The sequence below is a fragment of the Petromyzon marinus genome, chromosome 18, assembly GCF_048934315.1.
Source record: "Petromyzon marinus isolate PM22_M1 ecotype Great Lakes invasive population chromosome 18, UKy_Petmar_22M1.pri1.0, whole genome shotgun sequence".
NCBI lineage: Eukaryota > Metazoa > Chordata > Hyperoartia > Petromyzontiformes > Petromyzontidae > Petromyzon > Petromyzon marinus.
Genome location: NC_133684.1, coordinates 9,410,803 through 9,432,648, shown reverse-complemented (window position 1 = coordinate 9,432,648; position 21,846 = coordinate 9,410,803). Strand labels below are relative to the sequence as shown.

Genomic DNA, 21,846 nt, shown 5'->3' with positions numbered 1-21,846 from the left:
CGTGGTGTACAGCAAGGTCGCAGGTCACCGGTAAATTATGGAGTTATCATATAGGCGCTACATTGAGTAATGGGGTCACAGGTCACAACGAGGTGAAGGAGAGGTCAAGGACAGGTAACAATGGGGTCCCGGTGAGGTCGGAGTATGACATGAGCTCACGGCGGGGTATCGATGAGGTCACGGTAGAATCAGGGCACAAGACAATGAGGTCTGAGGTCGTGCCAGGTCACGCTGAGGTCACCTTTTTGGACTCAAGGAAGGCCATGCCGCCCGCAACCTGGAGGCACAGGGAAAGCAGCTCCCTGTGCTTCAGGATCTCCTCCGAGCCTCCTGCAGGACAACGGGGCTTCACCATCATTATCGACATCAACACCACCATCGTCATCCACAACGGTAGCACTATCACCATGAGCGGCCTCGTCGTCCTCATCGACACAACAGTCATAATCAACACAACCATCATCATCACCATCACGAGCAGCATCAGCATCACCAATTAGCGTGCATTGTGCAATACACACGCACTGTACAGAGCGCGTGCATTGCAAGACGCACGGCGTGCGGATGGGGCACACGCGTTCGCTTTTGAAGCGCGACTCCCTACACCTCCCTGCGGTGTTTCTCCTCCCCTCCCCCCACCCGCCCCGTGCTCCCACCTGGTTCCACCAGGTTCCCGTAGACGGAGTGTTGGGGTGCGAGGCCCGGCTTGGGGGCCCCCTTGGGGCTGTGGGCCCTGAGGAAGGTCAGGAGGTCGCCGTGGCAGCAGTACTCGGTGATGAGCAGCACGGGTTCTAGAGGCACAGACTCAGCGACTCCCACCGGGTCTCGCGCGGGGAGAGCAGGGGGAGAAGGAGGGAGAGGGGGGGGATCATAGGGACCCACCAAGGGGGGGGGGGATCGATCAAGGAGGAACCACGGAAGGAATCAGAAAGGAGGGGGGGGGGTTGCGGTAGAATCGAGGCGGCGGGCGGGGGAGGGTGAGTAGGGGGGTCGTGTAGGAGGGGATCAAGGGGGACCAGTGGGGATCAGGGCCCTCACCGCGCTCGGTGCAGGCTCCCAGCAGGTTCACGATGTTCGGGTGCTGCCCCACGTGACACAGAACCTTGAGCTCCATGCGCAGAGCCTCGCGCTCTACGACACGGGCACTCTCTGTGTGGGTGGGTGGTGGGGGGTAAGGCGGAAGGTCAAGCTGGGTCCACACCTGAGCAATCAGTTGCACAACCAAACCTCTCTCCGACTGCTTTGTACCACGTGCGAGCGAGCAACAAAAACGTGGCTCGTAATACGATGGATAATATTGGTCGCCGAAGCCTACTAGGCATTAAAAATGTGGGTGGCTTCAGTGTCTGGGGGCACGTCCTTTACACCACAGCCTCGCCTCGATTCTGGTTAGCCTCACACCCCTCCAACAGCCAACATGACAGCCGGTCACAAGATCGCACATTTTTTGCTGAAGTTTATTGTGACGGTGACCTGAAGCAATAGCGGATAACGATGCAGTTCTTCGGGGAACTGCCGATTGGGGGTCTCTTGTCGCTGTTTTACTTCGTGATTTTTTTTTGCACGACGCAATGTGCTGCTTGACAATACCTCGCTAACACTACGCCCAGCACAGCGGTGGGAAGTGGATTACGCCTCCGCTTGAAGCATTCGGTTGAGCAGTAGCTCGCAACTGGTTGCAGAGATGTCCACATTTAAGCAAATCATTTGCGTGAAATCGAGCAGTTGCGCCTGATTGCTTAGGTGTGGACCTCGTCACCCCTCCCAGCCTCTCCTCACCCTGGAGCCGTCCCCAGCACGAGTCTGGGCCAACGAGCGCGGAATTATTTCCGCACCCAGTACACCACATCCAGTATTGCACCTCCTGCTACGGCTCTGGCATCTCGTCACATGCCACCTTGTACATACATAATACGTACTGTGTATACTTTTTGATGATACATACTTGTGATTTCGTTTTTGCATCAAACTCAGGGCCCACAGTGCACGGAGGACCCATATCTAATAGGGCCGTTGCCTGTCAGCGTCGGGCAGTTCGTCATCATTGGTCATGCACGACTGATTCTGCTGATGAGACACTGAATGTCAAAACGGATGCTGCGGTTGTGCACTCCCAGAAGGCTGTGGGGCCGATGGGATGTGTAGGGGAAAAAAATACTTTTTTTTTACACGAAGAGATGGCTGCACGCCATGAAGAATTCTGTGTATATATCATAAGGCTGATGATGACTGCTTGTGTTGCAGTCGAAACGTCGTGAGAATTGTATTGTTTTATTATTTTATTGTTTCCCTTCAACGTGACTTTACCGAAAGAACCAAGAATATTAATCACTGCAGTCACGAAAGCTTCAAATACAAATTTAAGAATTGTCTGCTTCTTCTTTGGTTCTTTCGGTAAAGTCACGTAGAATGAGAATAAAATAATAAATTGATAAAATAAAATAACACAATAATATTCTCACGACGTTTCGGCCACAACACAAGCGGCCTTCATCAGGTGAAGGGAGCGAGACTGTCTGGTAGGACAGCGCTGGAGTGAGAGAGCCACGTTCAGATCACGGCTTTTAAGCTGTGTGAGAGGAACAAAGAGCCTTGACGAAGGAATTAGCATAAAATTTAGCATTGAAAAGGCTGAATGATTAGCTTGTGACTGGTCACAGAAATAGCTATGTTAAAAGTTAAAGCATACACCTCCGCAGAGGCACCCATTGTTAAAAGGAATTAGCATAGAATTTAGCATTGAAATAGCTAAATTAAGGCATTCGCTTGTAACTGCTACAGAAATAGTTACGTTGAAGTCAGAGCATACACATTCACCGAGGCACTTAGTACAAATCAAAACAGGAGAATTTAGCATTGAAATAACTAGGCGAATTTAGCATTGAGCTATTCACAGTACTATATAGTGAACCAATAAAAACTAAAATATAAATTACCTTCATGTTATCAATAAACTCTATATTCTCCAATCAGCTAAGCTACCAACCATAAGTCGTTATATATCACAATGCTATATGGCGAAAAAATGGGTGGATTCTTACCCTCAAATTTCCGTACCACGGATAGCTACGGGCCCCGTTCAGACGGACGAGTTCGTCCATGGTCGGAACAGAGGAGGGGGAGAGAGACAGCTGCGAAGCCCTAGTATACTCCATGTTGTAAACCATACCATTAACCGTGGTGTGAGAGGTATTAAGAGGCAATGCTGGCGAAAGAGCTGCGGTCTGAAGGTCATCGTAAAATTACAATTAATTAAGAACAGAAATGATTTAACACATCTTTCCAGTGGTTACTAAGCCTGAATCCATCTTCTCGGTTGAAATTGTCTCTGTGCTTGTATATGTGAATGGCCTCATGAACGAATCTCTCATGGTAGCCAGTTGGTTTGCAAAGAACCTCCGTCTTGGAGAAGTCAATGTCATGTGAGCCCACTGAATTGTAACAGTGATCTGCCACGGCAGAGGAGTTCGTCTTACCGTGTTTCAAGTCTGCTTTATGTTCGCGGATGCGGTCCGAGATATGTCTTTTGGTTTCTCCAATGTAGCTACTACCACAGAGGCACTTTAGTTTGTAAACGCCCGGGTACTGTATGTCTGGAAGAGCATCTTTTACAGATGGAACTAAATCACGGATTTTGTGTACTGTGTTGAATCGGACCTGGATCTTGTGTTTATTCAGGATTTTGGAGATCTTTTTAGTGACCCCTGCAATGTAGGGTAAGGTGATGGTTTTGAGTGGCTCCACAAGAGGATCCTTCTTCATGACTGGAGTGATGGCTTTGCGGATTGTGTAGTCGGAGTAGCCATTAGCCCTGAGAGCCTGGTGTACGTGCTTGAGTTCACTGGTAATGTGTTCCTGGTCGGAAATGCATTGGGCTCTATGGTATAGAGTCTTGATGAGGCAGTTCTTCTGGGATGGATGGTGGTGGGAATCCGGTTTCAAGTAAGCATCTGTATGGGTAGCTTTCCTGTAGACAGAGTGGCTCATTGAACCATCATGTCTCCTTTTAATGAAGACATCCAGAAAGGGTAGTTTGCCATCTTTTTCGACCTCCATGGTAAATCTGATGGCTGGGTGTATGGAATTGATGTGGTCGCGGAATTGGTCTAGAGCAGGCTGGCCATGTGGCCAGATGACAAAGGTGTCATCAACGTACCTCTTCCATAAGGTCGGGCGTAGAGTGGCAGTCTGGATGGCGTCAGTTTCAAATTTTTCCATGAATACGTTGGCTACAACCGGAGATAGGGGGGAGCCCATTGGGGTGCCCTCAGTTTGTTTGTAGAAAGTTCCATTCCAGGTGAAGTATGTGTTGGTTAAGCAATGTCTCACCAGGGGGGGTACATCAGTATGCAGTCCTTGATGAACCAGGTCTATCATTGAAGACCTGGTTCATCAAGGACTGCATACTGATGTACCCCCCCTGGTGAGACATTGCTTAACCAACACATACTTCACCTGGAATGGAACTTTCTACAAACAAACTGAGGGCACCCCAATGGGCTCCCCCCTATCTCCGGTTGTAGCCAACGTATTCATGGAAAAATTTGAAACTGACGCCATCCAGACTGCCACTCTACGCCCGACCTTATGGAAGAGGTACGTTGATGACACCTTTGTCATCTGGCCACATGGCCAGCCTGCTCTAGACCAATTCCGCGACCACATCAATTCCATACACCCAGCCATCAGATTTACCATGGAGGTCGAAAAAGATGGCAAACTACCCTTTCTGGATGTCTTCATTAAAAGGAGACATGATGGTTCAATGAGCCACTCTGTCTACAGGAAAGCTACCCATACAGATGCTTACTTGAAACCGGATTCCCACCACCATCCATCCCAGAAGAACTGCCTCATCAAGACTCTATACCATAGAGCCCAATGCATTTCCGACCAGGAACACATTACCAGTGAACTCAAGCACGTACACCAGGCTCTCAGGGCTAATGGCTACTCCGACTACACAATCCGCAAAGCCATCACTCCAGTCATGAAGAAGGATCCTCTTGTGGAGCCACTCAAAACCATCACCTTACCCTACATTGCAGGGGTCACTAAAAAGATCTCCAAAATCCTGAATAAACACAAGATCCAGGTCCGATTCAACACAGTACACAAAATCCGTGATTTAGTTCCATCTGTAAAAGATGCTCTTCCAGACATACAGTACCCGGGCGTTTACAAACTAAAGTGCCTCTGTGGTAGTAGCTACATTGGAGAAACCAAAAGACATATCTCGGACCGCATCCGCGAACATAAAGCAGACTTGAAACACGGTAAGACGAACTCCTCTGCCGTGGCAGATCACTGTTACAATTCAGTGGGCTCACATGACATTGACTTCTCCAAGACGGAGGTTCTTTGCAAACCAACTGGCTACCATGAGAAATTCGTTCATGAGGCCATTCACATATACAAGCACAGAGACAATTTCAACCGAGAAGATGGATTCAGGCTTAGTAACCACTGGAAAGATGTGTTAAATCATTTCTGTTCTTAATTAATTGTAATTTTACGATGACCTTCAGACCGCAGCTCTTTCGCCAGCATTGCCTCTTAATACCTCTCACACCACGGTTAATGGTATGGTTTACAACATGGAGTATACTAGGGCTTCGCAGCTGTCTCTCTCCCCCTCCTCTGTTCCGACCATGGACGAACTCGTCCGTCTGAACGGGGCCCGTAGCTATCCGTGGTACGGAAATTTGAGGGTAAGAATCCACCCATTTTTTCGCCATATAGCATTGTGATATATAACGACTTATGGTTGGTAGCTTAGCTGATTGGAGAATATAGAGTTTATTGATAACATGAAGGTAATTTATATTTTAGTTTTTATTGGTTCACTATATAGTACTGTGAATAGCTCAATGCTAAATTCGCCTAGTTATTTCAATGCTAAATTCTCCTGTTTTGATTTGTACTAAGTGCCTCGGTGAATGTGTATGCTCTGACTTCAACGTAACTATTTCTGTAGCAGTTACAAGCGAATGCCTTAATTTAGCTATTTCAATGCTAAATTCTATGCTAATTCCTTTTAACAATGGGTGCCTCTGCGGAGGTGTATGCTTTAACTTTTAACATAGCTATTTCTGTGACCAGTCACAAGCTAATCATTCAGCCTTTTCAATGCTAAATTTTATGCTAATTCCTTCGTCAAGGCTCTTTGTTCCTCTCACACAGCTTAAAAGCCGTGATCTGAACGTGGCTCTCTCACTCCAGCGCTGTCCTACCAGACAGTCTCGCTCCCTTCACCTGATGAAGGCCGCTTGTGTTGTGGCCGAAACGTCGTGAGAATATTATTGTGTTATTTTATTTTATCAATTTATTATTTTATTCTCATTCTACGTGACTTTACCGAAAGAACCAAAGAAGATGAATCATTGCAGTCACGAAAGCTTTAAATCGAAATTGTCTGCTTATTCATTTACAAAAATATTAATCTCGGCTGTCCCCCATGCCCCCTTATCCCTGCTCCTCCTCAGTTGGATTGACCCCCCCACCACCACCCCCATTGCTTGCACCCCACAACCCCCACCCCTTCCCTCACTCTTGAGCCGCTTGACGGCGACGCGCGTGGAGCAGCCCTCCTGCCCGTGCAGGCCGTGCGCCGCGGCCACCACCACCTCCCCGAAGGCTCCCGTGCCCAGCGTCTCCCCTGCGGGCACCCGGGGGAGAGGCGGCGAGACAGGGCGGCGGGGGAGGGAGGGATGACGGGGACGTGACGTGCGGAGAGGAGGGAAACGTGCTGGGGGGTTCCAGGCCTCCTTAGCCCTCCACTCGCCCTCTAGTCACTCCTATAGCCACCCTTGTAGTCACTCCTATAGTCACCCTTATAGTCACTCCTATAGCCACCCTTGTAGTCACTCCTATAGCCACCCTTGTAGTCACTCCTATAGTCACCCTCTAGTCACTCATATAGCCACCCTTATAGTCACTCCTACAGTCACCCTTATAGTCACTCATATAGTCACCCTTATAGTCACTCATATAGCCATCCTTATAGTCACTCCTATAGTCACCCTCTAGTCACTCAAATAGTCACCCTTATAGTCACTCATATAGTCACCCTTATAGTCACTCCTATAGCCACCCTTGTAGTGACTCCTATAGCCACCCTTATAGTCACTCCTATAGCCACCCTCTAGTCACTCATATAGCCACCCTTGTAGTCACTCCTATAGTCACCCTTATAGTCACTCCTATAGCCACCCTTATAGTCACTCCTATAGCCACCCTTATAGTCACTCCTATAGTCACCCTTATAGTCACTCCTATAGCCACCCTTATAGTCACTCCTATAGTCACCCTTATAGTCACTCCTATAGTCACCCTCTAGTCACTCCTATAGTCACCCTTATAGTCACTCCTATAGTCACCCTCTAGTCACTCCTATAGTCACCCTCTAGTCACTCCTATAGCCACCCTCTAGTCACTCCTATAGCCACCCTTATAATCACTCCTATAGCCACCCCTAGTCACTCCTATAGTCACCCTTATAGTCACTCCTATAGCCACCCTTATAGTCACTCCTATAGTCACCCTTATAGTCAGGGGCGGAGCCAGGATTTCAGGCCGGGGTGACATTCAACAAATGTTAATATCAAGAATGATTAGAGAGTCAGGCCGTTGAACCAGACGCCATCGGTTGGCGACACACTTTGACAATGCAGTTGCACGGAGTCCGCCAGACCGAGTGTCGTACACTTACACGCAGAATGTCACCCCCCCTGTCACCCCCCCCCCCCCCCCCCTGGCTCCGCCCCTGCTTATAGTCACTCCTATAGCCACCCTTATAGTCTCTCCTATAGTCACCCTTATAGTAACTCCTATAGTCACCCTCTAGTCACTCCTATAGCCACCCTCTAGTCACTCCTATAGCCACCCTTATAGTCACTCCTATAGTCACCCTTATAGTCTCTCCTATAGTCACCCTTATAGTCACTCCTATAGTCACCCTTTAGTCAATCCTATAGTCACCCTCCAGTCACTCCTATAGCCACCCTTATAGTCACTCCTATAGTCACCCTTATAGTCACTCCTATAGTCACCCTTATAGTCACTCCCATACCCACCCTTATAGTCACTCCTATAGCCACCCTTATAGTCACTCCTATAGCCACCCTTATAGTCACTCCTATAGTCACCCTTATAGTCACTCCTATAGCCACCCTTATAGTCACTCCTATAGTCACCCTTATAGTCACTCCTATAGTCACCCTCTAGTCACTCCTATAGTCACCCTTATAGTCACTCCTATAGTCACCCTCTAGTCACTCCTATAGTCACCCTCTAGTCACTCCTATAGCCACCCTCTAGTCACTCCTATAGCCACCCTTATAATCACTCCTATAGCCACCCCTAGTCACTCCTATAGTCACCCTTATAGTCACTCCTATAGCCACCCTTATAGTCACTCCTATAGCCACCCCTAGTCACTCCTATAGTCACCCTTATAGTCACTCCTATAGTCACCCTTATAGTCACTCCTGTAGTCACTCCTCTAGTCACCCTGCATTCATTCCTATAGTCACTCCGACAGTCACCGTTATAGTCACTCCTATAGTCACCCTCTAGTCACTCCTATAGCCACCCTTATAGTCACTCCTATAGCCACCCTTATAGTCACTCCTATAGTCACCCTTATAGTCACTCCTATAGCCACCCTCTAGTCACTCCTATAGCCACCCTTATAGTCACTCCTATAGTCACCCTTATAGTCACTCCTATAGCCACCCTTATAGTCACTCCAATAGTCACCCTTATAGTCTCTCCTATAGTCACCCTTATAGTCACTCCTATAGTCACCCTCTAGTCAATCCTATAGTCACCCTCCAGTCACTCCTATAGCCACCCTTATAGTCACTCCTATAGTCACCCTTATAGTCACTCCTATAGTCACCCTTATAGTCACTCCTATAGTCACCCTTATAGTCACTCCCATACCCACCCTTATAGTCACTCCTATAGCCACCCTTATAGTCACTCCTATAGCCACCCTTATAGTCACTCCTATAGTCACCCTTATAGTCACTCCTATAGCCACCCTTATAGTCACTCCTATAGTCACCCTTATAGTCGCTCCTATAGTCACCCTCTAGTCACTCCTATAGTCACCCTTATAGTCACTCCTATAGTCACCCTCTAGTCACTCCTATAGTCACCCTCTAGTCACTCCTATAGCCACCCTCTAGTCACTCCTATAGCCACCCTTATAATCACTCCTATAGCCACCCCTAGTCACTCCTATAGTCACCCTTATAGTCACTCCTATAGCCACCCTTATAGTCACTCCTATAGTCACCCTTATAGTCAGGGGCGGAGCCAGGATTTCAGGCCGGGGTGACATTCAACAAATGTTAATATCAAGAATGATTAGAGAGTCAGGCCGTTGAACCAGACGCCATCGGTTGGCGACACACTTTGACAATGCAGTTGCACGGAGTCCGCCAGACCGAGTGTCGTACACTTACAAGCAGAATGTCACCCCCCCTGTCACCCCCCCCCCCCTGGCTCCGCCCCTGCTTATAGTCACTCCTATAGCCACCCTTATAGTCTCTCCTATAGTCACCCTTATAGTCACTCCTATAGTCACCCTCTAGTCACTCCTATAGCCACCCTCTAGTCACTCCTATAGCCACCCTTATAGTCACTCCTATAGTCACCCTTATAGTCTCTCCTATAGTCACCCTTATAGTCACTCCTATAGTCACCCTCTAGTCAATCCTATAGTCACCCTCCAGTCACTCCTATAGCCACCCTTATAGTCACTCCTATAGTCACCCTTATAGTCACTCCTATAGTCACCCTTATAGTCACTCCCATACCCACCCTTATAGTCACTCCTATAGCCACCCTTATAGTCACTCCTATAGCCACCCTTATAGTCACTCCTATAGTCACCCTTATAGTCACTCCTATAGCCACCCTTATAGTCACTCCTATAGTCACCCTTATAGTCACTCCTATAGTCACCCTCTAGTCACTCCTATAGTCACCCTTATAGTCACTCCTATAGTCACCCTTATAGTCACTCCTATAGTCACCCTCTAGTCACTCCTATAGCCACCCTCTAGTCACTCCTATAGCCACCCTTATAATCACTCCTATAGCCACCCCTAGTCACTCCTATAGTCACCCTTATAGTCACTCCTATAGCCACCCTTATAGTCACTCCTATAGCCACCCCTAGTCACTCCTATAGTCACCCTTATAGTCACTCCTATAGTCACCCTTATAGTCACTCCTGTAGTCACTCTTCTAGTCACCCTGCATTCATTCCTATAGTCACTCCGACAGTCACCGTTATAGTCACTCCTATAGTCACCCTCTAGTCACTCCTATAGCCACCCTTATAGTCACTCCTATAGCCACCCTTATAGTCACTCCTATAGTCACCCTTATAGTCACTCCTATAGCCACCCTCTAGTCACTCCTATAGCCACCCTTATAGTCACTCCTATAGTCACCTTTATAGTCACTCCTATAGCCACCCTTATAGTCACTCCAATAGTCACCCTTATAGTCACTCCTATAGCCACCCTCTAGTCACTCTTATAGCCACCCTCTAGTCACTCTTATAGTCACCCTTATAGTCACTCCTATAGCCACCCTTACAGTCACTCCTATAGCCACCCTTGTAGTCACTCCTATAGTCACCGTAACTCCTATAGCCACCCTTATAGTCACTCCTATAGCCACCCCTATAGTCACTCTTATAGCTACCCTTATAGTCACTCCTACAGTCACCGTTATAGTCACTCCTATAGTCACCCTGTATTCACTCCTGTAGTCACTCCTCTAGTCACTCTGTATTCACTCCTATAGTCACTCCTATAGCCACCCTGTATTCACTCATATAGTCACTCTACATTCACTCCTGTATTCACTCCTATAGTCACTCCTATAGTCACCCTGCATTCACTGCTATAGTCACCCTGCATTCACTCCTATAGTCACTCCTATAGTCACCCTGCATTCACTCCTATAGTCACTCCTATAGTCACTCCTGTATTCACTCCTAGTCACCCTGTATTCACTCCTATAGTCACTCCTATAGTCACCCTGCATTCACTCCATAGTCACTCCTATAGTCACCCTGCATTCACTCCTATAGTCACTCCTATAGTCACCCTGTATTCACTCCTATAGTGACACTGCATTCACTCCTGTAGTCACTCCCCTAGTCACCCTGTATTCACTCTTATTTTCATTATTTTTACTCCGAGTCACCACAATACTCACCCTATATTCACAAACAAAGTCACCCCTCTAGTCACCATTTATTCACCCCTATATGCTCCCTGTAATCCTATCGTCACCCCTATACTCACCCTGTACAATATTAACTCCTGCAAATCATCACTCTTAGTCACCCTTCTAGCCAAAATGTATTCGCTCCTATACTCACCATATAGTCACCCATATAGTCAACCTTAGGCTTACCCAGGTCGAGTGTGGCTCTGTCCACCTCCCAGCGGCGGGGGTCGTAGGCCAGCTTGCCAGGGTCGATGTAGATGTACTCGTTCGTGTCGTGGTCCAAGGAGTCGATGATTTTCCACTGAACCTCGTAGTGCGGCTTCTGTAGAGCGGTACCGGCACTCAGCACTCACTCACAGGTCACTCACTTACAGGTCACTCACTCTCACAGCACTCACTCAGCACTCACTCACTCACAGGTCACTCACTCACAGGTCACTCAGCACTCACTCTCACAGGTCACTCACTCACAGCACTCACTCACACAGCACTCAGCACTCACTCACAGGTCACTCACTCACAGGTCACTCACTCACACAGCACTCACTCTCACAACACTCACTCACACAGCACTCACTCACAGGTCACTCACTCACAGGTCACTCAGCACTCACTCTCACAGCACTCACTCTCACAACACTCACTCACACAACACTCACTCACACAGCACTCACTCACTCAGCACTCACTCTCACAACACTCACTCTCACAACACTCACTCTCACAACACTCACTCACATAACACTCACTCACACAACACTCACACAGCACTCACTCTCACAACACTCACTCTCACAACACTCACACAGCACTCACTCTCACAACACTCACTCAGCACTCACTCTCACAACACTCACTCACACAACACTCACTCACACAACACTCACTCTCACAACACTCACTCACTCAGCACTCACTCTCACAACACTCACTCACACAACACTCACTCACTCAGCACTCACTCTCACAACACTCACTCACACAGCACTCACTCTCACAACACTCACTCTCACAACACTCACTCACACAACACTCACTCTCACAACACTCACTCACTCAGCACTCACTCTCACAACACTCACTCACACAACACTCACTCACTCAGCACTCACTCTCACAACACTCACTCTCACAACACTCACTCACTCAGCACTCACTCTCACAACACTCACTCTCACAACACTCACACAGCACTCACTCTCACAACACTCACTCAGCACTCACTCTCACAACACTCACTCACACAACACTCACTCACACAACACTCACTCTCACAACACTCACTCACTCAGCACTCACTCTCACAACACTCACTCTCACAACACTCACTCACTCAGCACTCACTCTCACAACACTCACTCACACAGGTCACTCACTCTCACAACACTCACTCAGCACTCACTCTCACAACACTCACTCTCACAACACTCACTCACACAGCACTCACTCTCACAACACTCACTCTCACAACACTCACTCTCACAACACTCACTCTCACAACACTCACTTACTCAGCACTCACTCTCACAACACTCACTCTCACAACACTCACTCACTCAGCACTCACTCTCACAACACTCACTCACACAAGGTCACTCACTCTCACAACACTCACTCAGCACTCACTCTCACAACACTCACTCTCACAACACTCACTCTCACAACACTCACTCACACAACACTCACTCACACAGCACTCACTCTCACAACACTCACTCTCACAACACTCACTCTCACAACACTCACTCTCACAACACTCACTCACACAACACTCACTCACACAGCACTCACTCTCACAACACTCACTCTCACAACACTCACTCACACAACACTCACTCACACAGCACTCACTCTCACAACACTCACTCTCACAACACTCACTCACACAACACTCACTCACTCAGCACTCACTCTCACAACACTCACTCTCACAACATTCACTCTCACAACACTCACTCTCACAACACTCACTCACACAGCACTCACTCTCACAACACTCACTCTCACAACACTCACTCTCACAACACTCACTCACAGGTCACTCACTCACACAGCACTCACTCACACAGCACTCACTCACACAGCACTCACTCACACGGCACTCACTCTCACAACACTCACTCACACAGCACTCACTCTCACAACACTCACTCACACAGCACTCACTCTCACAACACTCACTCACACAGCACTCACTCTCACAACACTCACTCTCACAACACTCACTCTCACAACACTCACTCACACAACACTCACTCACTCAGCACTCACTCTCACAACACTCACTCTCACAACACTCACTCAGCACTCACTCTCACAACACTCACTCTCACAACACTCACTCACACAGCACTCACTCTCACAACACTCACTCTCACAACACTCACTCTCACAACACTCACTCTCACAACACTCACTCTCACAACACTCACTCACTCAGCACTCACCCTCACAACACTCACTCACACAGCACTCACTCTCACAACACTCACTCACACAGCACTCACTCTCACAACACTCACTCTCACAACACTCACTCTCACAACACTCACTCACACAACACTCACTCACTCAGCACTCACTCTCACAACACTCACTCTCACAACACTCACTCAGCACTCACTCTCACAACACTCACTCTCACAACACTCACTCTCACAACACTCACTCTCACAACACTCACTCTCACAACACTCACTCTCACAACACTCACTCACTCAGCACTCACTCTCACAACACTCACTCACACAGCACTCACTCTCACAACACTCACTCTCACAACACTCACTCACACAGCACTCACTCTCACAACACTCACTCACACAGGTCACTCACTCACTCAGCACTCACTCTCACAGGTCACTCACTCACACAGCACTCTCACAACACTCACTCTCACAACACTCACTCTCACAACACTCACTCTCACAACACTCACTCACTCAGCACTCACTCTCACAACACTCACTCTCACAACACTCACTCTCACAACACTCACAACACTCACTCACTCTCACAACACTCACACTCACAACACTCACTCACACAACACTCACTCTCACAACACTCACTCACACAGCACTCACTCTCACAACACTCACTCTCACAACACTCACTCACTCAGCACTCACTCTCACAGGTCACTCACTCTCACATCACTCACTCACAGGTCACTCACTCACACAGCACTCACACAGCACTCACTCACACAGCACTCACTCACAGGTCACTCACTCACACGTCACTCAGCACTCACTCACACAGCACTCACTCACAGGTCACTCACTCACACGTCACTCAGCACTCACAGGACACTAAGCACTTGCACTAACCATAACACTTTAAGCCAGCACTCAACACTGCCCTAACCTTGGGCAGTTTACATTGTCATAATTTTATTACCGTTATTATGAATCCCCAGGAAAGCCTCACCGAGCCTCAATACTTTTCTTCAGGAGGATCCTGCCAAGTGTTTCGCAGTAGGGGACGATGTTGCTGCTGTTGTGTGATCCCATTGAGTGATTTTCATTTTTTTTAGTTTTTCGCATTGGGATGTTTGCCCAGTACCCGATAACAGTGTTGTATTTACCTATATGGGAGAGTCTACCTAAGCCAGTCTACCTGAATTTTGGGGGATATCGTACAAAGACCATGTCACAAACAACGGTGGTTCTGGCCGGCACGAATATCGATGCCGAATGCCGACTCGCAGCAGCACCCACGGGGACAACATCTCCGATATCACCGACGCGTTGGCGATGGCGCGCGGGCACGACGGCCCCTTGACTTGCTGGACGGACGGAGGCGGAGAGCCGAAGAGGACGAGACGAGAACCGCGCTACAGCGTGCCGAGACGAGCGACATCACAGGGCGGAGCGCGGTGGCGTGGAGACATCGGGGGCGAAGGAAAGGCACAGGACGGAGCTTTGGGCCACGGTGACATCTCGAGCCCTTTGACGGACAAACGAGCAGAAGCGCGCGCCCCAAGGGTCCCGCCGGATTGGCCGATTGTGGCAAGCAGGAGAAGAGAAGCGGCCGAGTCCTGTGCGCGAGAGCCCGCGGTGGCCGTGACCTCACCTGCTTGTACCTGTAGAACAGGTAGCCCGCGATGAACGTCATGGCCAGAGTGGCAGCGCCCAGCGCCGGCACCACGTGGTTCATTTGTCGGGCACCGCTCCTCTGGGCCTGGTGAGCGACTCTGGGTGACTCTAGGGGCAGAAGGAACACGCGGTCGTCTTTCGCGTTCGGGATTTCTTGAAGGGGAGGCGGGTGGAAGCTGTTTTTTTTTTTACAAAGTTGCTGAGCACAGGCCAAAAGGCCCCAAAAAGTTAAGCGGGCAGCAACAAACAGCACTGTTAAAACTAGACAAGGGTGAACACGTGTCTTGAGCGTGGTTTGTAAGAGCTTGAGAAGAAAGACACGAATATCAATTGGTAGCGCTGTACCGCCACCACGCGGTATTCGCTCCTCGCTGTCCTACAGAGAGAGAGAGAGAGGGGGGGCGACTCAGAGGTGTGAGGAGGAACCGCGGACGAGCGAGAAGGCAGCAGCATCATTTACAAGCGCTGCGGTATCTCCATCAGGGTCGCATTATCCTCGGAGCAAAAGTAGCCAAATATGCTACGGGCCCTGCACTTTCAAGGGCCCCGCACTAAATGCTTTCAGTGATTATGCACTTGCTCTATTACTATAGTACTATACCGCCTTCAACTTTTATGAACGACTGGGTGTTTAAGGTTAGCTATTTGTCGTATTATCTGGCTGTAAAGCAAATGGAGAAATACAATTACCTTACTGTGCAAGTTAAAAATGAATGTGTTTTAATATTTACGTGTTTTTTTTACGTAGGGCCCCTTAACACTTGCTACAGGCCCCGCACTAGCTTAATCCGGCACTCATCTCCATATATTAAGGTGTTATCATCCAATTAATGAGAGCGTATATGTACATGTAGGAGGAAACCGGAGCACCCTGAGATAACCCACGCGTGCGAGGGGGAAACACTCTATCCCGTAGAGACGGAACAGGTGGAGTCCACATTTGCTGTACCACCTACTCCTGGCGAGAACAAGGATATGGCTCCCCTTTGACGCCCACGGGAAGGGAAATTCCCGACATTTGTTTGATTCACAAACCCTCGCTACCTCCACAGTTCTGGACTATAGGCCACGTGCGTAGCCACCACCGCCTACCTCTAAGAGACGATGGGAGGGGATTCTCGAGTGGCGCAGTGCATGGCAAGAAGTGGAAAGAGATCGAGTGACTGGGGTGAATCAGTGAGTGCTGGATCATCAGTCACCCTGACTGCTGCTTTACGCTGAATTATATCAGGAGTCGGGGTATTGTGATGGGAACAAGTCAAGTGGAGTTAATCTGCACGAATAGGTCCGCTTGAGCCCACTTTTCCTAAACCAGTGCTGTGAAGCCGGGCATAGCGATTAGGTGTGTTTGATGACGATATCGACGATGCGTTTGTTGATTGCGCGCAATGCGTTATGTGTGGGAGGATGGCGTTGTTACACGCGGTGAGCAGGGCAGGCGCATCTCACCGCTCGCCATGCTCACGTTGACGCTGATGACCGCGTGCGCGTCCCCGTTGTGCGCCGCCAAGGAGTAGGTGCCACTCTCCACGGGGACAATGCGACGCAGCGACAGCGTGCACTTACACCTAGCACGCGTGCACGTACAGAGACACTAAGCGGCGGTGGCATCACCACGACGCTTGTGCCAGGAGCAATGCACTGTGAGGCAGCGTGAAGTGTTGAAGGCTCGTTTGCAGGAGGTCACGGAACAGACCCAGGTGCCATGGGTTGAGTGTGCTCCCTGCGTTGCCAACTTGCTGAATTTTATCCGCCCGGCACTCCGCTCATTGTTGTGAGCGTCGTTCCTCTGCCCTCCGCTGTTGTTGGAGGGCAATTACCTTGAAAGTGCCCAGTAGCGGCGTCGTCCACGAGCCTCCTCCACAGAGGCGGATCTCGACACCGTTGGTATAAGTCGTCGGTAAGTCCACTCAGCTCCACGTCCTATTGCACCGCATCAGCTCCATCTCTTCTCTAGCCCATAAACCGCGCCCGTTTAGCCCCCTCTATTTGGCCAAACAGAAGCTGCCTGGGCATGCGTTGGCTGGGCATGCGGGCTACGTGACCCAGCCAACGCAACCTCGCCTGCCGAAGGATCTCACCGATGGGACTGTGTCCCCATATCGTTTAGGGATCTGTGAGCTCTTCGCACTGTAATCCAGTCTGGTAAGCCCCACGATGGATCGTAGGTAGGCCGTCCCTGAATGTTTCAAACCGGTGCAGGGTGTTCCCCTAAAGCGCCCCGCGTTGCGGCAAGCGTAGAGAAGAAGGGAGCACATACCCCGTGGCCGAGGACAAACACAAAAAAAAACCGCGTGGACAGACGACACAGAGACACGCAGACATGCGGAGCCTGCATCTCACCAGTGTCCGCGGGCAGTGTCCTCGCAGTCCTGTGAGGGCGACGCGTTGATGACCGGGACGCCGTGGTGCAGCCAGGTGCAGTTGCTGAGTGGAGGAACCGAGAGCACTCCCACGTTCAGCTCCAGGGAGTCGCCGCGCGCCACCAAGGTGCTGGGTCCAGGCGGATTCAGCAGGGACAGCTCCAGCACTCCGCGGTCTGTACAGGCAGTCAGGCCGGTATTGAGAGGATTATCGAAGCCCACATTTCAACTGCACCCGCGTCTCGCCGCGCTTGCGACTTCCCGCTCACGGCCAACACCCAGTGACGATTACCTGAACCGGTCCTGGGCTACCCGTAGATCGACTCGGCCTCAAATGAGTACCTGGTGGGTGTGTGTAAACATCGCCACGAGGGAAACAAATGCGGCCGAGCATGGTACTGGTCACCCAACCCCCCCTGTATGCCATGCCGGTCTTCATAGGTGCTCGCTAAACACCACTTGCCCCTAGAGTCTGGGAAAGCTATACGGGGCATCTTTATATTTGTCTGATATAGGGTTTGTGTGTACTGTATATATAGTCTGTGTGTGTATATATAGTGTGTGTGTTGAAAGCGTGTAGGTTGTGTGGGAGTGAGTGACATGTGTGATAAGTGTTTGTGTACATGACTTCTTGAGGCAGGTTATCAGTGTGCATGGCTCTTATCGGTGCTGGGCATTTTGTGTGCAGGGCGTGTGTGCGCGTATGTACGTTAAACTTCCTTCGCACCGTACGTAGCCAACCTTGCTAATCGGGGGTGCGGGTAGGGTGTGCGTGAGTGCACGGTGTGCGTGTTCAAGGTGTATGTGTACAGGGTGTGTGTTTGCAGGGTGTGTGTGTGTGTGCGTGTGTGTGTGCGTGTGTGTGTGCGTGTGCAGGGTGTGTGTGTACAGGGTGTGTGTTTGCAGGGTGTGTGTGTGTGTGCGTGTGTGCATGTGTGTGTGCGTGTGCAGGGTATGTGTGTACAGGGTGTGTGTTTGCAGGGCCCGTGTGCAGGGTGTGTGTGTGTGCGTGTGCAGGGTGTGTGTGTGTGCATTTGCAGGGTGTGTGTGTATGTGCGTGTGCAGGGTGTGTGTGTGTGCGTGTGCAGGGTGTGTGTGTGTGTGCATGTGCAGGGTGTGTGTGTGTGTGCATGTGCAGGGTGTGTGTGTGTTTGCAGGGCCCGTGTGCAGGGTGTGTGTGTGTGTGTGTGCAGGGTGTGTGTGTGTGCATGTGCAGGGTGTGTGTGTACAGGGTGTGTGTTTGCAGGGCCCGTGTGCAGGGTGTGTGTGTGTGCAGGGTGTGTGTGTGTGCATGTGCAGGGTGTGTGTGTATGTGCGTGTGCAGGGTGTGTGTGTGTGCGTGTGCAGGGTGTGTGTGTGTGCATGTGCAGGGTGTGTGTGTGCATGTGCAGGGTGTGTGTGGTGCATGTGCAGGGTGTGTGTGTGCATGTGCAGGGTGTGTGTGTGTTTGCAGGGCCCGTGTGCAGGGTGTGTGTGTGCGTGTGCATGTGCAGAGTGTGTGTGCATGTGCAGGGTGTGTGTGTATGTGTGCAGGGTGTGTGTGTGTGTGCAGGGTGTGTGTGTGTGCATGTGCAGGGTGTGTGTGTATGTGCGTGTGCAGGGTGTGTGTGTGTGCGTGTGCAGGGTGTGTGTGCATGTGCAGGGTGTGTGTGTGTGTGTGTGCAGGGTGTGTGTGTGTGTGCGTGTGCAGGGTGTGTGTGTGTGTGCAGGGTGTGTGTGTGTGTGTGCATGTGCAGGGTGTGTGTGTGCATGTGCAGGGTGTGTGTGTGTGCATGTGCAGGGTGTGTGTGTGTGCATGTGCAGGGTGTGTGTGTGCATGTGCAGGGTGTGTGTGCAGGGTGTGTGTGTGCGCGTGCAGAGTGTGTGTGTACAGGGTGTGTGTTTGCAGGGCCCGTGTGCAGGGTGTGTGTGTGTGTGCAGGGTGTGTGTGTATGTGTGTGCAGGGTGTGTGTGTGTGCATGTGCAGGGTGTGTGTGTGTGTGTGCAGGGTGTGTGTGTGTGTGTGCATGTGCAGGGTGTGTGTGTGTGTGCATGTGCAGGGTGTGTGTGTGTGTGCAGGGTGTGTGTGTGTGTGCATGTGCAGGGTGTGTGTGTGTGTGTGTGCATGTGCAGGGTGTGTGTGCGTGTGCAGGGTGTGTGTGTGTGCATGTGCAGTGTGTGTGTGTGTGTGCATGTGCAGGGTGTGTGTGTGTGTGCATGTGCAGGGTGTGTGTGTGTGTGTGCATGTGCAGGGTGTGTGTGCAGGGGGCGCGCACCCAGCACGGTGACATTGGCCGTGACGTTGACGGAGAGGCCTCCTTCCCTGAGGTCTTTCCCCTGGCATCGCACCATCCCCGCGTTCTCACGCGCTGCTCGATCAAGGCTCACGGCACCTTTGAGCTCGTGAAGAGATGGCGATATGATGTGGTACTCATTTGGGCGTTTCACCTGCTGCGGGGGGTAGGGGGCGGTCAGACACGGCCGAGGGTCACCGAGTGTCACCGAGTCGATCCGAGCTCCCTGGGGCCTCTCGTTCGGAGATCGAAATGCCGGGTGGAGGTGAAGAGGCACCCAGTACCCGATTATCCTCGTAGCACAAGTAGCTGCTACACATGTAGTAGCTACATATGTGAAGCAGCTACATATGTAGCAGATACACATGTAGTAGCTACATATGTGTAGCAGCTGCATATGTGGCAGATACACATGTAGCAGATACACATGTAGCAGATACACATGTAGCAGATACACATGTAGCAGATACACATGTAGCAGATACACATGTAGCAGATACACATGTAGCAGATACACATGTAGCAGATACACATGTAGCAGATACACATGTAGCAGATACATATGTAGTAGCTACGGGCCCCGCACTTTCAAGGGCCCCGCACTAAATGCTTTCAAGCTATCGATTCTGGTTCAGTGATTATGCACTTGCTCTATTACTATAGTACTATACCGCCTTCATCTTTTATGAACGACTTGGTGTTTAAGCTTAGCGATTTGTCTCATTTTCTGGCTGTATAGCAAATGAAAAAATACAATTACTTTCCTGTGCAAGTAAAAAAATTAGTGTTTTAATATTTTTTTTTTATTTAGGGCCCGGTTTATAACATATGCTTCAAGGTCCCGCACGAGCTTAATCCGGCACTGCACTCACCCACGACGACTCTGTAGGGGCGAGATGGGTCCATCGGAGCTCAATGTTTTTGACCTCGAACTGCACGGAGCAGCGGAAATGGAGTGGGTCGCCCATGCGGACCACCGCGAAAGGCGGCTCCACTTTGACTCGCGGGGCCACGGCTCCTACAACCGTGGCCACCATCACTTAAACATGATCACTCAACATCATCACCAACACCACCACCACCATCATCGTCATCCTTATTGATTGTCAGTGATCAATATAATATAATCATCGGCCGTATTAATGAGTAGTGATCTAATTATGAATACAGTATGTCATCACTCGTAATTATTACAGATTACTGATCATCACAATATCGGTATGTCATCATTGCCAATAATCTATAAATCACGATCGTCATTGAATTATCACCATCATAAGCACCCTGTCTTGGATTCAAGGCCAGGAGGATGGTTGCCACCTTTAACACTGTATACCGAAAAGTTACATATTTATGATTCTGACCAGGTCTGTCACAAAAACTGTGAAGTTCTCCTCCACCAAGATCTGCGTACAAATCAACTGCTGGCACCCGAGCACGGACGCCAATTCCCCGGCTGTCCTGGGTCAAACACAGACAGGTGGCAACCCTCGCCAGGAGCCATAATCTCAGCCAAGGCCGGGAGACTTTATATCTAGGCCGGTGTCACGGCCATCGGCCCAGATGGTGAAACCTCCTGCGATGGTGGTTGCGCCATTGTACCTCTGAGACGACAATAACAGTGAATTCTCAAAATGATATTATCTGATTAGTAAGGTTATCAAGTAATCCACTTTTCATGCGCCGTATACGGACAACTGGCATCACTAAATATTTGACATCTCTCGGTCAAGGCCCAGTCTTGTAAGTTGATCGATTGTCGGTGCAGCTATAATCCATGTTGTATGGGGTGTAACGAGTAGCTCTAGACCAGACGAGCGAATGACTCGGGAAGCGGTGTCGGTAGAAATG

General features: G+C 49.9%; 2 protein-coding genes across 5 annotated transcripts in view; one reads left to right on the top strand and one right to left on the bottom strand.

Annotated features, from left to right (window-relative positions):
• The window catches only part of LOC116943505 (uncharacterized protein C8orf48 homolog), a 67,026-nt gene that overhangs the window by 21,044 nt on the left and 24,136 nt on the right, over positions 1 to 21,846 (top strand). The window lies entirely within an intron of this gene.
• LOC116943494 (mast/stem cell growth factor receptor Kit-like) overlaps positions 1 to 21,846 on the bottom strand; it is a 32,413-nt gene that overhangs the window by 9,373 nt on the left and 1,194 nt on the right. For 2 of the 3 annotated variants that reach the window (XM_032956345.2, XM_076067864.1), the window contains exons 3-12: positions 20,868 to 21,013; positions 19,978 to 20,152; positions 17,703 to 17,898; positions 16,809 to 16,927; positions 15,337 to 15,467; positions 11,446 to 11,581; positions 6,551 to 6,658; positions 1,039 to 1,149; positions 657 to 791; positions 242 to 330 (exon numbers count right to left, since the gene is read on the bottom strand). In XM_032956345.2, coding sequence (XP_032812236.2) covers positions 242 to 330; positions 657 to 791; positions 1,039 to 1,149; positions 6,551 to 6,658; positions 11,446 to 11,581; positions 15,337 to 15,467; positions 16,809 to 16,927; positions 17,703 to 17,898; positions 19,978 to 20,152; positions 20,868 to 21,013 — 1,346 coding nt within the window. The remainder of the gene's footprint in view (positions 1 to 241; positions 331 to 656; positions 792 to 1,038; positions 1,150 to 6,550; positions 6,659 to 11,445; positions 11,582 to 15,336; positions 15,468 to 16,808; positions 16,928 to 17,702; positions 17,899 to 19,977; positions 20,153 to 20,867; positions 21,014 to 21,846) is intronic. The other variant, XM_076067863.1, reaches the window with a different exon arrangement.